At 43.5% G+C, this 18,148-nt stretch overlaps 2 protein-coding genes across 4 annotated transcripts; one reads left to right on the forward strand and one right to left on the reverse strand.

Annotated features, from left to right (window-relative positions):
• Nucleotides 1-4,645: 4,645 nt before the first annotated feature.
• LOC129594539 (uncharacterized) lies at nucleotides 4,646-7,984 on the reverse strand. Its single transcript, XM_055491260.1, has 3 exons — nucleotides 7,377-7,984; nucleotides 6,122-7,014; nucleotides 4,646-5,870 (listed from the first exon to the last, which is right to left on the reverse strand). The coding sequence occupies exons 1-3, from the start codon at nucleotides 7,829-7,831 to the stop codon at nucleotides 5,038-5,040; spliced, it is 2,181 nt and encodes a 726-aa protein (XP_055347235.1). The 5' UTR covers nucleotides 7,832-7,984; the 3' UTR covers nucleotides 4,646-5,037.
• A 571-nt stretch (nucleotides 7,985-8,555) lies between these two features.
• LOC129594551 (uncharacterized) lies at nucleotides 8,556-14,506 on the forward strand. Of its 3 annotated transcripts, none has more exons than XM_055491285.1 (5): nucleotides 8,556-9,176; nucleotides 12,494-13,138; nucleotides 13,203-13,448; nucleotides 13,537-13,566; nucleotides 13,624-13,714. In XM_055491285.1, the coding sequence occupies exons 1-3, from the start codon at nucleotides 8,846-8,848 to the stop codon at nucleotides 13,445-13,447; spliced, it is 1,221 nt and encodes a 406-aa protein (XP_055347260.1). In that variant the 5' UTR covers nucleotides 8,556-8,845; the 3' UTR covers nucleotide 13,448; nucleotides 13,537-13,566; nucleotides 13,624-13,714. The 3 variants fall into 3 exon arrangements, with proteins under 3 accessions (XP_055347260.1, XP_055347258.1, XP_055347259.1); XM_055491283.1 differs by having other exon boundaries at nucleotides 8,559-9,176; nucleotides 12,494-13,128; nucleotides 13,624-14,506; XM_055491284.1 differs by having other exon boundaries at nucleotides 8,560-9,176; nucleotides 12,494-13,128; nucleotides 13,203-13,467; nucleotides 13,624-13,763.
• The last annotated feature ends 3,642 nt before the right edge of the window (nucleotides 14,507-18,148 follow it).

Consider the following 18,148-nt stretch of genomic DNA (forward strand, 5'->3'; position numbering starts at 1 on the left):
AAAAACAAACAAAAACAACAAACAACAACAACAACAAAAAACGGCATTGGTTACGTACTATGGTGCATAAAAACGCACCTCTTACTAACCGCAGAACATTCTCACTGGTCGTGTTTAATTTAGAAGGTCTGTGCAGAAAAACTTACTTATGAAAACTCCGTTATTTGGTTGTTGTATCTGGAAAAGCAATCCAGAAGATCTTAACCAGGATGATTCTGGCAAGCTGGACTGACAAGCTTGTCCCAACCGGAGGGTCCGGACAGGCCTGCCAGTCCATCCAGTCAATTTCGTCCCGTCATTTTCGTCCTTCCGTGTACGACACTCCACTTCCCTCCCCGCAGCTTCAGGAATGGAAAGAAAATACACTCGCACCTTCAGAGCACTCGGGCTGTTTTATATCCGGGATGATGCCAATAAAAACTCGACAAACCCGGCGGCGGAAATTTCGTTTATGCTTTGACCGTCTTTAGAGCACCACAGTATCCCGCCGGACAAATGCGGTTCCAACAGTTTCGCACTTTTGTCTGCTTAGCTTCCTGCTCATATGCTGGATAGATGTTTTTTTCCGTAGAATTTTGGTTCGAAGAGTAATAGGGCGGACTTTACTGCTTGACGAAAGGTGGGATGTGGTCAGGCAAGCCTCTTACAGTCGCCACAACCGTTTATTGTGGCAGGTCGTCTGATGCTTGCTTGCCTGGTTTTGCGGGACAGTAGTGGATGATAGACTCCACTGAATTGAGTTGGAGGTTTAAGGACGCAAATCTGAACGTTTGTTGGCAGGGTACAGAACCATCGAATTAGTGCTGCGCGTTTAAACATTCGTTCTAACCGCATTTACCATTCCTGCATGGACACTGCCAGTGCTGCAGCAGAAAGAACATGTTCCTCGAATAAGGACTGTACAGCCACTCATACCATGTTGCATGATTCAGCGGTGCTGCCCTTCCCGGTCAGTAAACAGAGATGCGGGTAACTCTCCGTATATCCGCGATATCTAGGAGTAAGGGTATTTTCTTGGTTGCAGCATTTCTTGGTTGCAGGTTAAATTGTCGGCAGGTGATACAAGTGCAATATAAAGCAACGTCTGTAGCACGCCACCACGAGGGAAAAAAACAGGGGAAGTAAGAGCGGCATTGGTAAATGTTGCAGCGATATGGCGTTATTGCAGATTTACGTTTAAAGTCGAAAGTATTAATGATATGAATTGTGGATTGTGTATACCCGCTTTATGTACTGCCATCCGTCGTATAAGCGTTCAGCTGCGTCAGCAGCAGTAAATGGTGTCTCCATTGAAATCTAATGCCTGCCTAAGAGTGTAGTTCGCTTCCAAGGAATGCGCTCCAAGAAAGCATACCGGCAAAGTGCTTGTTAGTGTGTTTTACAAATAGCACTTGAAAAATCGGAGAAGGTATGCGAGGCGCAATCGTCAGCAAACTGCCGCGTATTACCGTACTAATTCGTGACACGCATGCTTCAACTTTAAATGTGCTGATCCGGTTGGTTTCGAGAGTGCCTTCGTGACTTGAGAAAATGGCACTGCCATGCCGGAGAACTTAGCAGAATGCTTGCCGCGAATAATGTCGACAATTTGCAAATTGTGATGTGCCACTTTAAAACCCGCTAACAAGCATTTTGTGAGCTTACGACCATTGGTGTTAGGGCGCAACATGGTCTTCGAAAGGTTCTTCTTAATTACCCTTGGCAATTAATGTACAATTAAATGCGGCATTTAATTATGGTTAATTTACTTGAGCGGAAGTTGTCGTTTCGAATTGTACCGGCGCTCACTGCCTTAGCAACAGTTGTCTTGTGGGTTAGTGTCGATATTAAGTAGGTTGCGTTTTGCACGGCCGGACGATTAACGGCAAAATTAACGACAGTTTTGGCGTTGTTAATTTAAGGCCCCGGTGATTCGCATAAGAGGTTGCGTTATGCACTAAACAATTAACAGCGATAGATATTAGCGTGGCGAACTGTTGTGTTTTGACAGTCATTTTTTAATTTTTTGTATCGATACCGAAACGATTTCATGTTGCACCGTGAAAGTAACAGAATAAAGATTTTTTGTGGTAGAAAAACATAAGGTTAACACGTGTATGAACGTTTTCACGCAAACACTATTCTAAAGCAGTGTTATCCACTTATTCCATTCTTGAATGCAGGACTTCGTTTCTCAGAGGCCTCAGTACAGTCTCCGTACACTGCTACTCCAATAGTAAACTACTCGAATTACTGTATTTTATTATATGGAATAATTTTTACAATTGTGAAAGTTAAAGTAAAAAGTAAGCCATATAAGTGAAAAGTTTAAAGAGACCATTGGCAGCACTAACATTCGAGCAGTACTGTTGTGATTTTCGAAAAATTCGAGTCGAGTGGGCAACTCAGGATTGAATGCCCAGGCAGAAATTCACTGGGTACACTGTCTCGCCTGCGCAGTCTTCGTGCTCAATGGTCTATATGGGCCCAGTCGTTCATTACTAAATTTCAACGTCGTTATTAACGAAACGATACCCCCTTCGTTTCGTTAATAACGACGGGTACTGCCGTTTAAACGTTCGTTAATTGTACTCCGTCGTTAATTCTATCGTCAATCGTACCCCTTCGTTGATACCGCAACCTGCTTAATATTGACTCAAATGCATGCCACAATTTGATAAGTCATTCGAATCTTCAGAACAGTTGCGGCTGCTTCCTGAACCTTAGTTCAAGTTTGCATTGTTAATCAATATGTCATAGGATAATTAGCATTACAGGACTTACAGTAGAAACAGAAAAACAAATCGTACTTGTATCTTAAGCTACTTAAAAACGGAGGTTTTGGGTTTCAATGCCGGGAGACTAAACGACCGCAAAAATATATTAACCAACATAAGCAAGTCAACTTTTGCATCAGTATTCTTGTAATAGTACTGTCCTGTTCTTTTGCGCGGCTATAGGGAGATCGTAATGTAGTAAATGCCAGGCACGCATGCTTGGGTGAAATCGAAATAAAGGTTGTATTTTTTTTTTTGTACAATCAGTAACGCTTTATTAGGAATGTTGAGCATTGGTCCTGAAAGTTAAGCAACAAATGGCCATAGTCCATCAAAAACTCGTGTTGCGCGCAGACACCATTAGGCATGTATGGTCCTAAAGTATAGGCGGGCGCAATTTCGATGCATGGTTTTCTTATGGCAAAGAAAAAAGCACATCAGCATCCTGTAGCCGTGAATCCCAATTAAAACAAGCATATGGCCCAGTGGTGACCTTTCCGAGAGGTATATAATTGACTTCCGCTAATGTTGCGTTCATGATAGCGGACACTGCATTTTAGAAGTTTTAGTGTGAGTTTATTCGCAATTTCGCATCACTACGGCACCTGGAGCCATGTAAAAGCAGTGGCCACATCCATGCGTAGCAAGGAATACCAGCTGACTTTCCTGCTTTTCGCTCCACTCTGAAGGTCCATAGGTTTCTTAACAGTTCATCAGAATCTTAAAGTAGAGGATACAATTCTCCACAAACCTGTATCTTTAGTTTCGGGATCAAGGGAACCAGTGAAGTTACGAAAAACGATTCGAATAAAGATAACTCCCTCTCTGGAGTCTGGACTGCACAGTCGCGGTAACATTTTTAACAAACACTCATACACTTTCGAAGGTAGTTACTTGCGCCATAGGTATATCGTTGCACGATTGCCCAAACGTCGGGACTTAAGTAATTCTCCAGTATTTGAGGATTTTCTGACGAATAATACCGGTATGATGGTCAAGGGTGGCGTAGAGGCCCAGACGCTGGACGAGATGCCGGTGGGAGGAAAGTTTCTGGCGCAGCTGCAGCGCGGCTGGGAAGGGATTAAGCTCCTTCCACAGCAACAGCGCCAGTAAAGAAGGCGGGGCGGGAGGGGGGCGATATGCTCATAGGGTCCGGAGGGGGTGTCCATAGAAATGTCTGACTGCGTTAAAAAGTAAAAGCAGACAATGTGTGTTAAACACGATTAATCACGGAAAAGCGAAAGTGAATATTATGATGAAAGGTAAATGTGTGCTCAAATAGCAAATCACCAGATCGAGTGACTCTGGTCAGAGCGACAACGTGCGCATACTGTAGTTTTCTGCACGTGCGTGCGTACGTGCCGCTGTACGAGTTTACGTTCACACCACGCAGCTCACGGCATCTGGCAGTCTGGCAAGTGGCACGGATCCACTTTTCAAAGGCCGAGTAGTTAAAGCACAGTACAAGTACAGTGTGGCATAGTACAGCGGACACAACACTCTTGACGTCAGTGCCACTGCATGTGGCTTGCAAAACTACTTCTTCCAGTAGTGGCATGTTCTGCCTAAAGCCCCCAAACAGAAAACTGTACTGCCGTAAACGGCATACTGTACTGCAGAGCAGCACAGGTACCGTAACGAAAGTACCGTACGGCGTCCGTAACCGTATGCCAAATACACGGTTTTCCAATGGGCTAGCCGTATACGGTACGGTCAATCCGGTTATGTCGTCAGTTGGCTCACATTTAGTGCTGCACATTGTTGACCGTTCGAGTAAATCATAAGAGTCCCATAAAATCTTATCCCAACGAATTGATTAATCCCTAACATACGCTGTGCAGAAGCACGCTGACTAAACGAATAATCGTTTAATAAACTTGGTGACAGCTGTAACTTTCTTACAGCTCTGCGACTCAATAAGTCTATATGTACTAAACCGCAGCATGGTCTACATAGAACATGAGAACAACAGTTTGACCCTTGGCTACAATAACAAGATGCGATCGGCCAAGAAAGCCTAAGTGCTACAAAATAGAGTAATCAATCATTCCTCAGTGACACTATCTAGCATGCACAGCACAGATGAACGCCTTTAACATAATATATACAAGCCACCACACACAGACAATCCTCCACTAAATCACAAGTTGTAAATGGTTCATTCACACAGGCACCGCACATGTCCGATCAACACGCTGTCCAAAAGACCTCTGTACAGTCCAGGATGCTGGCATCGTAACAGAATCGACTAGCACACCAGCTCGCCGATCCGGCCAAACAGTCATATTCGCCCTTGATACTCCTTCAGCGGGCATTCCTGCACCGGCTGATCTTTGGCCTTGGCATCATCGATAGATAAAACGTTTTCATCGTTGAAGTACTCGTACTCCATATCATCCGGAACGACGCTCCCGTTGCTATCAATCCGATCGAGCCGCCAATCGAACCCCGGCAAACCATCCGGCTTAATCTCAAGTTTCAGCTTTTTGGAGCCTTCAGAGCGGTTCACCTTCAACCGGCAGTGCTTTCCACAGGAAACATGCGCATTTCGTAATTGCTTCACTTCTGCCCAGTACGCATCCTGCTCATCACGTGACACAATTCCTTTATCGTAAAACTTTGACTTAAAAAACAACTGATACGCGAGTTTCTTATACAAAAATTTCTCCGAGTACAGCGCGCGCAGGAACGTATGCATCGACGTGCGGAGATCCCCGCTAAATGCCACCGATTCCGGCTCCATACTATCGGACAGCTCAACAACGGGGCTGTCATGGTTGGCGATACGTAATTCAATATGTGCCATAGTAACGCTGTCCACTGCTTGGTTATGATCATCGCTCAGTTGGTTTGTGTGCTCTGTGCACAACAGGAAATCTCCCTTGGCGCCTTTGTATACTGACGCGATTAAAGCGGCAATCTGTCGGGACTGTTCATTAACCAGAGACTTCTCTAGAAATTCTACTGGCACTCGACTGTGGATGGATTCCACTAGGGGCAGCATCTGCTGAGCATTCTGTGCTATTAATTCCTCCTCTTGAGTGATTTCTTCATGACACCGCACCCATTCGCACAGCCAACACGGCCGATGATAACAATAGCGGAATGCGAACTCTACAACAGAACGACACAGTTTTCGCACCAAAGACTGGACATTGTTTCTATAGTGCTAATAAACGTTCGTGAACGTAAATGTTTTCGTATTAGCCAGATGTTTGTGGTATTTCAGTGCAGCTTCTTTAGCTTTGGGAATCACCGGCACACAAATTTTTTACACTTGCAATCACGGAATTCCTTAACGAAATCACGCCTCGATAGCATTCGAGCGGCAGCAAACTTCAAAATTTGGTTTACTGGATTTTTACCTGCACATTCAAAGCAGTCTTTTCTGTGACGTAGCCAGAGCGTGGAATCGGTGCACAAGTTGACCACATAATGAATAACCGGCAATAAGAGCGATAGCACAACATTGCCGGCCAATAGTCCGTAGAACCAAACTGATCGCGGCACCACCGCGTGGAAGATGTCACTGTCCCGGCAGTGTATCTCTTTCCGCCATTCAACATGAACCAGCAAAGCGTAGACACCGGCCGCCACCAATTGAAGAATGGTCGCCAAGAGACACCCCATCGTAGTCATCGTTGTGGTCACCGGTACTAAGAGAAAGTATCCCAGAGTTGTCAGAAGCTGAGTGATAAACGCGCAAATTCGTCCGGTAAGCTTTTGCTTGCCAGTGTGCGATTCTTGCCGATACGATTGCCGGTAGGATCCAATCAGAAACACGGTTACAATGGCGCAGTGAATTCCCGTAACCATCAGCGAGGCCACCCAGTTGTACACCGTCAGGGAAATAATCAAATGATATCGGCAAATAATGTAGAAGAAATTCATAAAAGTTCCGCAAATACTAAAAAGCCTTGGTTTTAACAATTTATTAGCTTCGCTCAAACTAATACTGTCTTTTTCCAGATAAATTCGGTTATTGAACGCGCATTTGCCGGGCAATTTAGCGGAGGATGGGAAATATTTGGCGATGGAGAAAAACGACGCCAGAGCGGCGTACCAGACGCTGCGGAGCGGAAATAGTCCGGTGCCAATTAAAAGCAATAAAATTATCAGCTGCGGGCTAGATTCGTATTTGATTTCGGTTAGCTGCGCTTTTTGCAGCTGCATATCCTGGAATTCGATGTCTTTATTGTAGGAATAGTGTTTGACGGACTGCGGAGCGTTTTTCCAAGCTTGCACAAATTTGACGCACCTGCTCCCCAAAAATTGCAGATATAATCAAATTGCTGTTGAAAAAAAGATTCGAAAATTCTTGGAAGAAAATAATTAACAAAAGCGATGCTAAATTATCTTTAATTATCTTTAAGCGATGCCGAATTATCTTTTATTATTTATCTTGAGCAAAATATTTCCTAAATGAACGCTAAATTGCGAAACTATTACTGTATAATTTTTTAATTAAAGCATTTCAATAAAATAAATAAAAGAAATTTTCAATTAAATTTTGTTCTTAACTTAGCAATTTTATTCGCGTAATTATCTACAAAACTCGGTAATTTGTAGAATTACTTCTCGTTTTTAGAGTAGGTTTATAAACATCTTTTAAACGTTTACCGACGAAAAAAGGAGATGGGAAAAATATCCACGATATTGCACACCGCCTCCCGACAGCAGTTCTTCAAAAACGGTGGTTCTTGGACTTCTACTTTTTCTCCGGCTCGTGTCGACAATAGGCGTTCTTCCGACTGGATGAGTTTCTGTCGCGCCAACCGCCAGTTCCAAAATGCCGCTTTGGCACCGTTCTCATGCTGAGCGAAACCACCCTTCACCAGCGAAGACACCACCGGGAAAACCGGCACCGCGGTAATGAATATCAACCATGGAATGGCGATGGCGCACCCGTTGTGCCACCACAAACCGACAATGAAAATAACATCACTGCTTACATCCCACAACGCCAGCAACACGGTAAAAAGAGCGAAGGAAATTAGCAGGCGAAACCACTGCCCAAAGCATGAGTTTTTATGGTGAGGATCCCGGAAACCTAAAAGGAAATGTCCCAGTCCCATTTTTCCAACCGGCTTAAGCAGGCCGAGACAGCATTTTTTCTTCGCTTGAGAACTGTAAATTTACGCAACCCGTTACTGCGGTGTAGCCGGAAGCATTATAGTGGATATGCTTTTAAACTATGATCGCAGGCACAGTTGTATACAAAGGAGTGATTAATGATTGTCTTCGAAGCCGGTTTGAACTTAAAATCAGTGACAAACTTCGCAGACAAGAAGTAACTATACTCGGCGACAGTCAGTCTGACACATCGTACAAGCCTCCAAGGTGTTAGCGTAACTGCTAGCTTTGTCATGTGTTAAGTATTCTATTTTCTGACGCATCTTCGTGCAACGCTTTTATTATCTGCCAGATCTTTATGTCGTAGAAATAAGTACAGCGTTAAACGAAGCCAAAATTTCCTTTCCTTGTCAGTGGTAAAGAATCTGCTGATATGTAATAAGTAGTAACTAACAATATGCCATAAAAAAAACTGCGCTTTGCGAAATAATGATGAATTTTTACGTATGATGCTTTTGTCTAGTGCAATAGTGCTTAGTCAAACAAGTTTGACGGTGAGCAATGAGCGCACACCGTCTGATAATTGTCTCAAAAATAAACAAGTTAACAGAATGCAGATACATCGTAGCACATCATAGGCCGATTGCAATCCGTATTTCAACGCTGGCATTCAGAACACCGTCAAAGTGCGCTTGCATTAAAAGTTTCGTCAACCGACTTTTGTACATCGCAGCAAAGCGTGCCTTGTACATGGCAATCACTACTTGCATCTTCTGATCACGCTTTTGTCTGGCCATGCATCACGTGTGTCAAGTGTGTCAACGCATCGGCACTTCGCAGCGTGGCTCGGTATGTTCGATTCACGTTGAGCGCATTTACCAGTCTTCCGTGATTTAGAATGAATAATCTTTGCCTGATAATGGCTCGCCTCACACATTAATGCGACCCATTGCCGTATTCCTGACATCTGAGGTCGAAGCTATAATAGTGCTTTACCCGCTATAATAATTTTTGTTATGTTCGGATTCCCGTTTCGACGAAACTGGGGAATAGCAAAATTCCGGCCGCCCTTTCCTTACACACTGGAAGAACCCATCGGCCATGGCGGACTGTCGCGGGCTGTCTACAAGGTCACCGACGAGAGTTCAGAAGAGACGTACGCGGTCAAGGCCATCCCGGTGATTTCCGGCACACCAGACGCTGAACTGCGTAAACATCTCCACGAATTCAAGACCATTGTCAAGCTCAGCGCGCGGCCCCACCGCAATGTCGTTCGATACTATTATTTCGATGTCGCACGGTGGGATGCTGGACCGGAAGTGCGACTGTTCATGGAATACTGCAACGGTAAAATTAGTAGTTCGGAGTATTTTATATTGCCGGCGAACAAAGCAGATAAATATGAAAAGAAAAAAAAATAAAAATATATAAAACACAGAGTGAAATATAAATAAGTAGTTTCAGAACAAAATGAAAGCAAAGTAAAATAAAACTCCTTTTTAAACAAAATCGTGCTTTCCTGTTCTAATAATTCTGCGTCGTCTTTAGACAGTCTTTTGCTGATTTGCTGCTTAACAGGAACTAGTATAATAAGCAGCGGACGCGCAGTTAGGTCAACGACCGCCGTTCTTTTGTAGCGGCTACATGCGAAATTATACACGCAGTAGCATATTGCAACGAAAGTCATAATTTTATAGTATATAGTGAGTGGCGCTCATGGATTTGCATATTGATAAATAAATTACGTTTATAGTAAGTAAACAATTCGGTCACGCTACGGGCGTGGCAGCCGACTGCTGCAATAATGCAATGATACCGAACAACATTCAAAAGAACTGCCGCGAATTCGGTTATAATATGATCTCTGTAATTAGTCTCGTGTAGTGTATGTAGTACTCGTACAAAGATTGTACGAGTATCTCGTGAAATGGATAATGGCTTATGGCTAATGTGCCGTAGCAACGGTATTGTTGTTGTCCGTTATTGTTGCCATGTCTAGTGTTTAGTTGGTTGTTTGCTGCTATGTCCGCTCACCAAAAAATTTTATGTAAAAGGCTCCTGCTTGTAGCGGACGTCATCACGCGTCCTAAGGCTGAGCGCACGTATCCGCGTATGCGTGCATATTATGCACACGTATGAAGACTTAGCGACTTTTTAAAACTGAAGCAATTCCAGTCCATTCTGCTTTCACAACATAACTGGAATCTAGAATATTCTGGCACCAGAAGTGAACTCGCATAGTTATGTGCCATAAGAAAATGAAAAAGCAATTACAACTGCTATTAGCTCTTGATATAAATAACAAAAGTGAACGTTTTTTCCTAGTCTTGCAATATTATTAAAACAAACAGAATGCCACTGAAAAGTAATTCAATTCGTTTTATTCAGACAAATACATTCGGGTACCACAATCGTGGGTTTTTGCTGCCTCAAGGCAATACAATCTCAGGATATTATCATGTTCTTGGAATAATATGAAAAAAAAACTTTCAAGACGCAAGACCCATGGGTCGCGTTTAGTTCTAAAAAATCCAATAAGTTCTATACATGGCTGTTCTTTAACTGCAAGTCAATCTACAGGCCAAAGTGTAGACATTTTAATCCAAGCGTACCGCACAGTTTATCCCATAGTGAACTACATAGTTGAGCCCGCAGTTTATCTCGCAGTGAACCACGCAGTTAACCGCACAGTTCGTCCAGCAGTAAACCCCACAGTGTATTCCCGAGTTCTTTGCATAACGTTTTCCCTTGCAAGTCAATCCGTATTAAACCATACAATATGTTCTACATAACATCTCAGGATTTTTTATTTTATTTTGCAATATTTTTGTAGCAATATTTCTTGCAGTATTCTTTAAAACACTACCATTTTCAAACAAACATTTATATTAAAGTAGTTTTAAAACAATGATGATTTATTCACAATCACTTCTGCTGAGTATTTGCGCAACAACTGTGAGCAATTCGTAAACGCTATTATTAGGAACACTGGCAGGCGTGCAAAGTAAATTTCTTTCCGGCATGTTTGTTTCGGTAGTTCCTTCAAAGAAATCGAATTTACAGCATTTTGGCTAGTCATAAAAGTACTTGATTTATGATGTTTCGTTAATGTTTTGATCCCAATAATAATTCAGAAACTGTTTGCAGATATAAATTCTATTGAAGTTTGTGCTTATAAAAAATTATATTGAATACTAAATGCAATAATTCAACTGTTATGAGGTTACTTATGTATTTATTTAACATTGCAGATCACACAGATCAAACGTAGAAACGCGAGTCGGCAACTGCATTAATCTGCATACAAACTTTAGTAAGTAGTTGTTTTGTTTGTAAAATTGTACAGCAAAATAAAATAAAAAAAGTTTGAGATTTTATGTGGAATATATTGTATTGTTTACTACGGATTGAATTGCACGCGAAAACGATATGCGAAGAACTCCGGAATACACTGTGGGGTTTACTGTTGGAAGAACTGTGCGGTTAACTGTGTGGTTTACTGCGGGATAAACTGTGGGATCAACTATGTAGTTCACTATGGGATAAACTATGCTGTACGCTGTGACTTAAATGGACTTATACACTTTGGCCTGTAGATTGCCTTGCCGTTAAAGAACAGCCATGTCTAGAATTTATTGGAATTTGTAAAATAAGCGACCAATGGATCTTGCCTTTTGAAAGTTTTCTTTAAATTATTCCAAGAACGTGACATTATCTTGAGTTTTTTATTATCTTGAGGCAGCTTGCAAAAACCCACGATGAGTTCGCAAAACTGTGGTACTCGAATGTATTTGTCTGCTTAAAAAAAATTGAATTGATTTTCAATGATATCCTGTTTGGTCTAATAATGTTTCAGGACGAAGAAAACATGTTCACTTTTGTTAATTATATCATGAGCTAATAGCAGTTATAATTGCTTTTATGGCTCATAGCTGTGCGAGTTCACTTCTGGTGTCCGAATATTCTAGATTCCAGTTATGTTGTGAAAGCAGAATGGACTGGAATTGCTTCAGTTTTAAAAGTCGCTAAGTCTTCATACGTGTGCATAATATGCACGCATACGCGGATACGTGCGCTCAGCCTTAGGACGCGTGATGACGTCCGCTACAAGCAGGAGCCTTTTACATATAATTTTTTGGTATGTCCGCTCGGGACAGCAGCAAACAACCAACTAAACACTAGACATGGCAACAATAACGGACAACAACAATACCGTTGCTACGGCACATTAGCCATAAGCCATTATCCATTTCACGAGATACTCGTACAATCTTTGTACGAGTACTACATACACTAGTGTAGTGTATGTAGTACTCCTACAAAGATTGTACGAGTATCTCGTACACTACATCTCGCCAAAAAAAACTCAATTATAAAAACCCCAATTGCTACGAACAGGAATCGTCTGCACAGAACCGGGAAGTTTCTAAAAGTTCTAACAGTTTTGTGAAAAAATAAGTAGTTTAATTGGTTCCGCCCTTTTTTTTATCAAATTGAAAACGGCCTTGGTGCGTTTTGTAAGAAAATTCTAAGCCGTTTTTTATGATTTATTAAGGCCTACATCTTTTAATCTCTGCAGTCAGAAATTTACGCGGAAATGTGAAGTATAAGGAGGATGGGCAGCTGCACGTTCAAATAAGTCTGACAAATTGCCTTTCATTTAGGTCACAACCTAGCAGGGAGAAATGAGTCATTAGCGGCTAGCAAGCAACGCTTGAAGGAGCACGACATCGTACGCGATTTGAAGGATATTTTGCGAGGTCTCCAGTACTTACACCGGAACGGAATCGTCCACCTGGATATCAAAGGAGGCAACATCCTCATCACGACAACCGGCGTGGTGAAACTGGCTGACTTCGGTTTAATCACCAAAATACAAGGCGCCGTCACAGCGTCCGGCGAAGTCAACGGCGCCGCGGGCACCACAGTGTACATGGCACCGGAGCGCTTTTCCGGCGTATTCGGCCGTTGTGGTCGGGCCAGCGATGTATGGAGTGTAGGTTGTGTATTGCTGGAGATGCTGCACGGACATGCACCGCGTTTCTACCGCCGGGAAAGCCGCGGCAAAATGATGCTGATGGTACGACTACCGGAGATCGAGGCAGCTCTCGCTACAGGAGAAAAACCTTGTTATTTTCACCCGGGGTCGAAGGAGGATCCCCAGAAACTGGGTCGGAAAGGATGCCATGATTCAAAGGAGTTTCTGCGTACTGGTAAAGACTTCCTGGATTCGTGCTTTCGATTAACGGCAGCGGACCGCCCCACGGCGGCGGCTTTGCTACAACATCCGCTCTTAACGGTAAAGCGAGGTCCGTTCAATTTTTTTACTGCGACTTGAACTGCCATGTCAGAAAAGGAAAATTGTGACAACAGGGAAGAGACCTACAGGAATATCATCAAAAAGTGGAAGTTCCACTAACAAGCGCTGCGATTGGTGCGGAGCCACGCTGGAGAGGCATGCTGCAGTGGATCGCTCAATCTTTATTGCCCAAAAATCCACCCAGCGGCCTGGCGCCTTTGTGTACGGGGTGCAGACGTATCCAGCAAGTCAACAGCGACATCTTTCATTGGCTGGTGCGTTCACCAGACAGCAAATACTGCGCGTCGTGCTGGGCTAAGGTGTGCAGTCAGGCTAATGGTAGCAGTTGATCTATCAGTAATTCAGTATCCGTGTATGTGATAAATTCAACGGTTTTGTGTCCTTTAGGTTCGAAAGCACTACGTTGGAAGTAGAAAGGTACCTGTGTACCTGAATTGAGTTTAATCCCGCTAAACGTGCAGTATAACTTTGCAGACATCGGATCTGCACATTGCCAGCTGTGCTGATTTTCTTCGTCTTCCTTTATCTAATTCGGCATCGGCCCAGCAGAAGCAAAAGCCAGCAAAATGCTTCGCTCGCGTTACTCACGGAGAAACTTTCGCAGCGCATTGTGCCGGTTGCGCTCGTGTCCAGCGCAGCGATGCCGATCCGTTCTACCACAAGGCTGAGGATCCGCTGACCAAATATTGCCGCACGTGCTGGAACCACATGTGCAACAGCCACCTTCTGTGTTGTGCGTGTTGCGGCCGCCGTCAGCGACCCAACGGCGAACGCGTCCATTGGTGGATGGACGGCAGCAATAAGGCCTACTGCACTGTCTGCTGGTGGCCATTTAAGACGGTTGCACCGGCTGTGTGCACTGGGTGTGGTCGACGACAGCTGGCTAATGAGGAAGGGTTCCACTGGTCGAGTCACGTCCCGCGGAACAAATACTGTCCGTCGTGCTGGAACCAAATCAAGAAAAGGAAGGCGTTTTCCTGTACGTGTATTCAAGCGCAAGATCCTGGTGGTGATCGAATGCGCAGCCAGCGTTTTAATGCTGATCCGAGCTATTGTCAGAAATGTTGGCCAATAAGGAAATAAGTACCCTACGTGTATGTTTACCTGGTTGGCCATGTTAATTCCTTCGATTACGCCTGACTGACGGATACGCAGCCGATGGCTTCTGAATTTTGTTGAGCATTCGATAGCTCTTTTGTGATTAATCTTGCCTCCTGTCAATCTCATGAAATGTGGACTAGATTCGGCGGTTTTAACTTTCGCATACTTAACAGCAAAATCCCGCTACGCTTGATAATAATTTGCAAAATAACTTAAATAGGTTCACAAATAAGCCATCTGTACTGCCGTGTGCTCGCCTCGATCGGCGTTTTAATTAAGTTTTTTTTTATATGAATATCCAATATCCATTATCCATCTTACGTCAGCACTACCGATCAAGCTGTGTCAACAGTAGCACATCGTGTCATCTCTAAAATCTGATGTCTGCCGAATATCGTAGCTCGGTTCCAAGGATTGCGTTACTGAATATTAAACTCATCATAATTATTTTGCTTATAAGTTTGATTATGCTTATCATAATTGAAAATTGATCGAATTTTAATTATGATCAGCATAATCAAAATTCAACAATTTTAATTAAACTGGAGCATAATTAAAATTGTCCAATTTTAATTTTGCTTATCATAATTAAAATTCAGTTTTCTTTTGATCAAGCTGTTTATAATATGCATAAGTTGACTCATGATTAAGCTTAAGTATAATTAAAAGTGACCAGTTTCAATTATGCTCAGCATAATCAAAACTGCCATAATTTTAATTGAATTAATTATATTGTTTAATTCCCAGCATAAATAAGAGTTTAAGAGTTTAATTATCACTAGATTGCGTTTGAAAAATATGTTGTTAGCGGGTTTGCAAATAACCCTTCACAAACTGTCGGCGGGATGCGCAAAGCGATCGCTACAGGAACCGCTGAATCGTTTGCGGATTTGCTTTGAATTTGCCAGTTAAGCTACAGATAGTTCAAAAGATTTATTGTAGCACGGCAAAACTGTAGTGTCATGCCGAAGGATTTCAGATGTCTGTCGCAGTCGACAAATGTTTTAAGCGCTGCAGAATTTCGTGGTTACCAGTTACCATTTTCACCGGCATATTTTCTTGAAGTGTGCCCTCCAAACCGAAGGATAGTATTCGCAGCAAACGCTTTCGTTGAAAAACCCATGTTCAACTGCTGTCGCATCTTATCGGTTAATATTTGAACTAAAAACGGATTTCGGAAGAAAAAACCACAACCTGATAACTGGCTGGTAGAATCAGCAGGCTGTCTATCGACTATCGAGACGTTTACTTAGGAGTACAGTCTGTACTAAAGCATGTCAACTCTAACTGCTTACTTAGTGCTTTTGGGAAGTTTTAGATTGCGAATGCTGGTTAGAGATGGAAGGATATTAACCGAACCATGACTGTAATTATTCTTATCGAAATTGTGAGAGCATTTTATTCTTCGTTTTCGAAACGTTTGCTTGATCCAGTTTGTTCAAAGTTAAGCACGTAAGAGCAATAACTGTTGTTAATCAATGGAAAGCTTCCGCATTCCGTAAATCGGCAGCCGTGCCACGCCGCGCTGCGTTTATGACAAATTGATCGGAGCAGAGGATTCATTAGGCAGGAGGAGGAGCAGAGGCACACCAGTTATACAACAGTTAACAACTTTGATATTTCTTTTGACGCTCCGCCTGGCTGTATTTCGGCTCGGTGTCGGTTCTGCGAGCATTTCGCAGAAACAAAATGGTCACATTCGTGGATGTTTCCTCCATGGTCACCTACCCATCCGCTGCCAGATACACCGCTAAGGCGACGGAGACGAATTGCGTACCAATGGCACATAACGATCCCGCCGCTCTTTCGTGAGCGGTACATAGGTTCCATGTAGCTGCAGTTTGGAAGGTCGGCCTCATTTCACGGAACCGCGGCCCCTATTTCGCAGCACCAACAGCTGTTTAATATCTTCTGTTGTCGACTTGACTGTGAATTCGGTAGCCGCGGCCCTTGTACTGTTGAGAGCGGCCCTTATCTGTAGTACATCGCGCTCATGCGCATAGCGGAGCAGAATTTTTTGCAGGCCTCTAGTGTCTGGCAATCCCCACCGGCAACCAACTTCCGTTTTTCTTGGTTCATCAGTTGGCTGAGATATTCATCTAGAGCATAGTTGTATACCGACATGGCGTTGACTTACAGGAAATGTGCACATTACGCTGCGATACCGGCGATGAGATCCAGCTCATTCTAAAGTTCCGCCTGCTGAGCCAAAGAATGGCACACGATATCTTCCGTCGCTAGAATACGCTTGACTCCTGCTGCAACAGATCGTGAATGCTCTCGTCTAATACCTCAACCGACCTGACACGATATTCGCACTTGACCAAAACACGTGGCTCTCCACAATGGGAGCATTTGCTGGCGTCGTTCAGCACCTGTTAGCTTCCAACACGCCATTAACGCGCCACCAAATTATAAACAGTAGTGTCTGGGAACGCCTTCGAAGGTGCGCCCCCTCTTCCTGTCTGCGCTGTTTGCCACCGATTGTTGAAATGCCGAAGATTCACCTTTCATTAATTTTCATTTATTAAAACATTTGACTGCGTCCGAACGTACCGGACATCGTAATTTCCTACGATACTGCTGATTTCGAAATACATAATTAACAGCCGTTATTTGCACTATTGCAAATACAGACTTCTTCCTTTGTTATTTTGAGAGCTCAAACTGAGCCCGATAGCTCACTCTCTCCTTGCATTCCTCGAGCTTACCTATGTTACCACATAGCCTTTAGACGTGGATGTTGCGTGTGGGGACATGATAATATATTCGCGGCCTCGTACATCAGTCGAGCCTTTGTCGATGCTTTAGGGGCATCCATAAATTACGTACGCAGAAAACCACAATTTTTTCACCCCTCCCTCCCCCTTCGTAGCGGTCCGTCACGTTTGCTTGACCCCTCCCCCCTGGTTCGCTCAATCGTAATACATGGAGCTGACCACCCCCTCCCCCCTGGGTTCGTCAAGGCCGTCACAGCTTGTCACACTTTTTGGACCCCTCCCTCCCTGGTTCGCTGCGTACGTAATTTATGGATCCCCCCTTAAGCTGCTGCGGTCCAGACCAAGAGATGGTCGCTGACGAAACACAGCTGCCGACGCCTGCCGTGACCGGGGCTACAGTTTCGTGAATTTTGGTCCAAGTGCCGTTAGAAATTTTCAGACCCTGTGGAGATGGTAATAAAGCACTTAAGTGAACCAGATGAGAAGACCGTACAGTCGCTGCTGCACGGAATTTGTGGTGTTTTTGGACATTCTCGTGTAGCATTTTACTTCGTACTTAGCAACGGCGGTGTTAAGATTACTTACTTTTCGTCGTAATTTATACTCAGTTATCTTCGAGGTGGTTACCGTCAACGTGAACTCGTATAAAAAAACGTATGGTCTATGGTCACTAAAAATGCTCTGAACTGCGCAGAACTGTCGTTAAGAATTCTATATCACAATAAAAATCTGCTGTATCTGTAAGTATTTACGGTGTTATTCGTCATTATGCGTTTTTTGCTATTTAGGCGTCAATAAATTAAGTTTATAATTGAGCGAAAATTTTTGAACTTTTTATAACAGTCTAATGCTAGATCCAACTGTGATCCAGATACGGAGACCTAAACGGAATAGATCCCGTGGAGTGAGCTATGCGATAAGTATAGCGAACTACGCGGAATCGCGAAACGTCGCACCGCTAATAGCTGACTTTTAATAATATTGACAAATCTGCTCAACAGAAAATCAACAATGATCGGCGCAGCTCGATCGTAAAGCGTGGAGCCCATTCAACAGCGTGCAACGCTGTGCAGCACGTGCTATGCCGCGCCCACTAACAAAACACAAGCCAATCAGAAGCGAGACACAACACAGGCCATAATCCAAAGGCGTAGCGCCTAGCGCCACTGACGTGAACG

This window comes from Paramacrobiotus metropolitanus, unplaced genomic scaffold, assembly GCF_019649055.1.
Source record: "Paramacrobiotus metropolitanus isolate TYO unplaced genomic scaffold, Prichtersi_v1.0 Parri_scaffold0000069, whole genome shotgun sequence".
In the NCBI taxonomy this organism is placed as follows: domain Eukaryota; kingdom Metazoa; phylum Tardigrada; class Eutardigrada; order Parachela; family Macrobiotidae; genus Paramacrobiotus; species Paramacrobiotus metropolitanus.

What these genes read in the sequence shown, in the direction of transcription:
- LOC129594539 (XM_055491260.1), bottom strand. Translation starts at nt 7,831, where the DNA reads ATGGGACTGGGACATTTCCTTTTAGGTTTCCGGGATCCTCACCATAAA. An exon ending in CCCATCTCCTTTTTTCGTCG is followed by an intron (nt 7,015 to 7,376) that starts GTAAACGTTTAA and finishes TTTGGGGAGCAG; the next exon opens with GTGCGTCAAATTTGTGCAAG. An exon ending in AGACTGCTTTGAATGTGCAG is followed by an intron (nt 5,871 to 6,121) that starts GTAAAAATCCAG and finishes GTTCTGTTGTAG; the next exon opens with AGTTCGCATTCCGCTATTGT.
- LOC129594551 (XM_055491283.1), top strand. Translation starts at nt 8,846, where the DNA reads ATGTTCGGATTCCCGTTTCGACGAAACTGGGGAATAGCAAAATTCCGG. An exon ending in TACAACATCCGCTCTTAACG is followed by an intron (nt 13,129 to 13,202) that starts GTAAAGCGAGGT and finishes TTGTGACAACAG; the next exon opens with GGAAGAGACCTACAGGAATA. An exon ending in GCGCGTCGTGCTGGGCTAAG is followed by an intron (nt 13,449 to 13,536) that starts GTGTGCAGTCAG and finishes TGTGTCCTTTAG; the next exon opens with GTTCGAAAGCACTACGTTGG.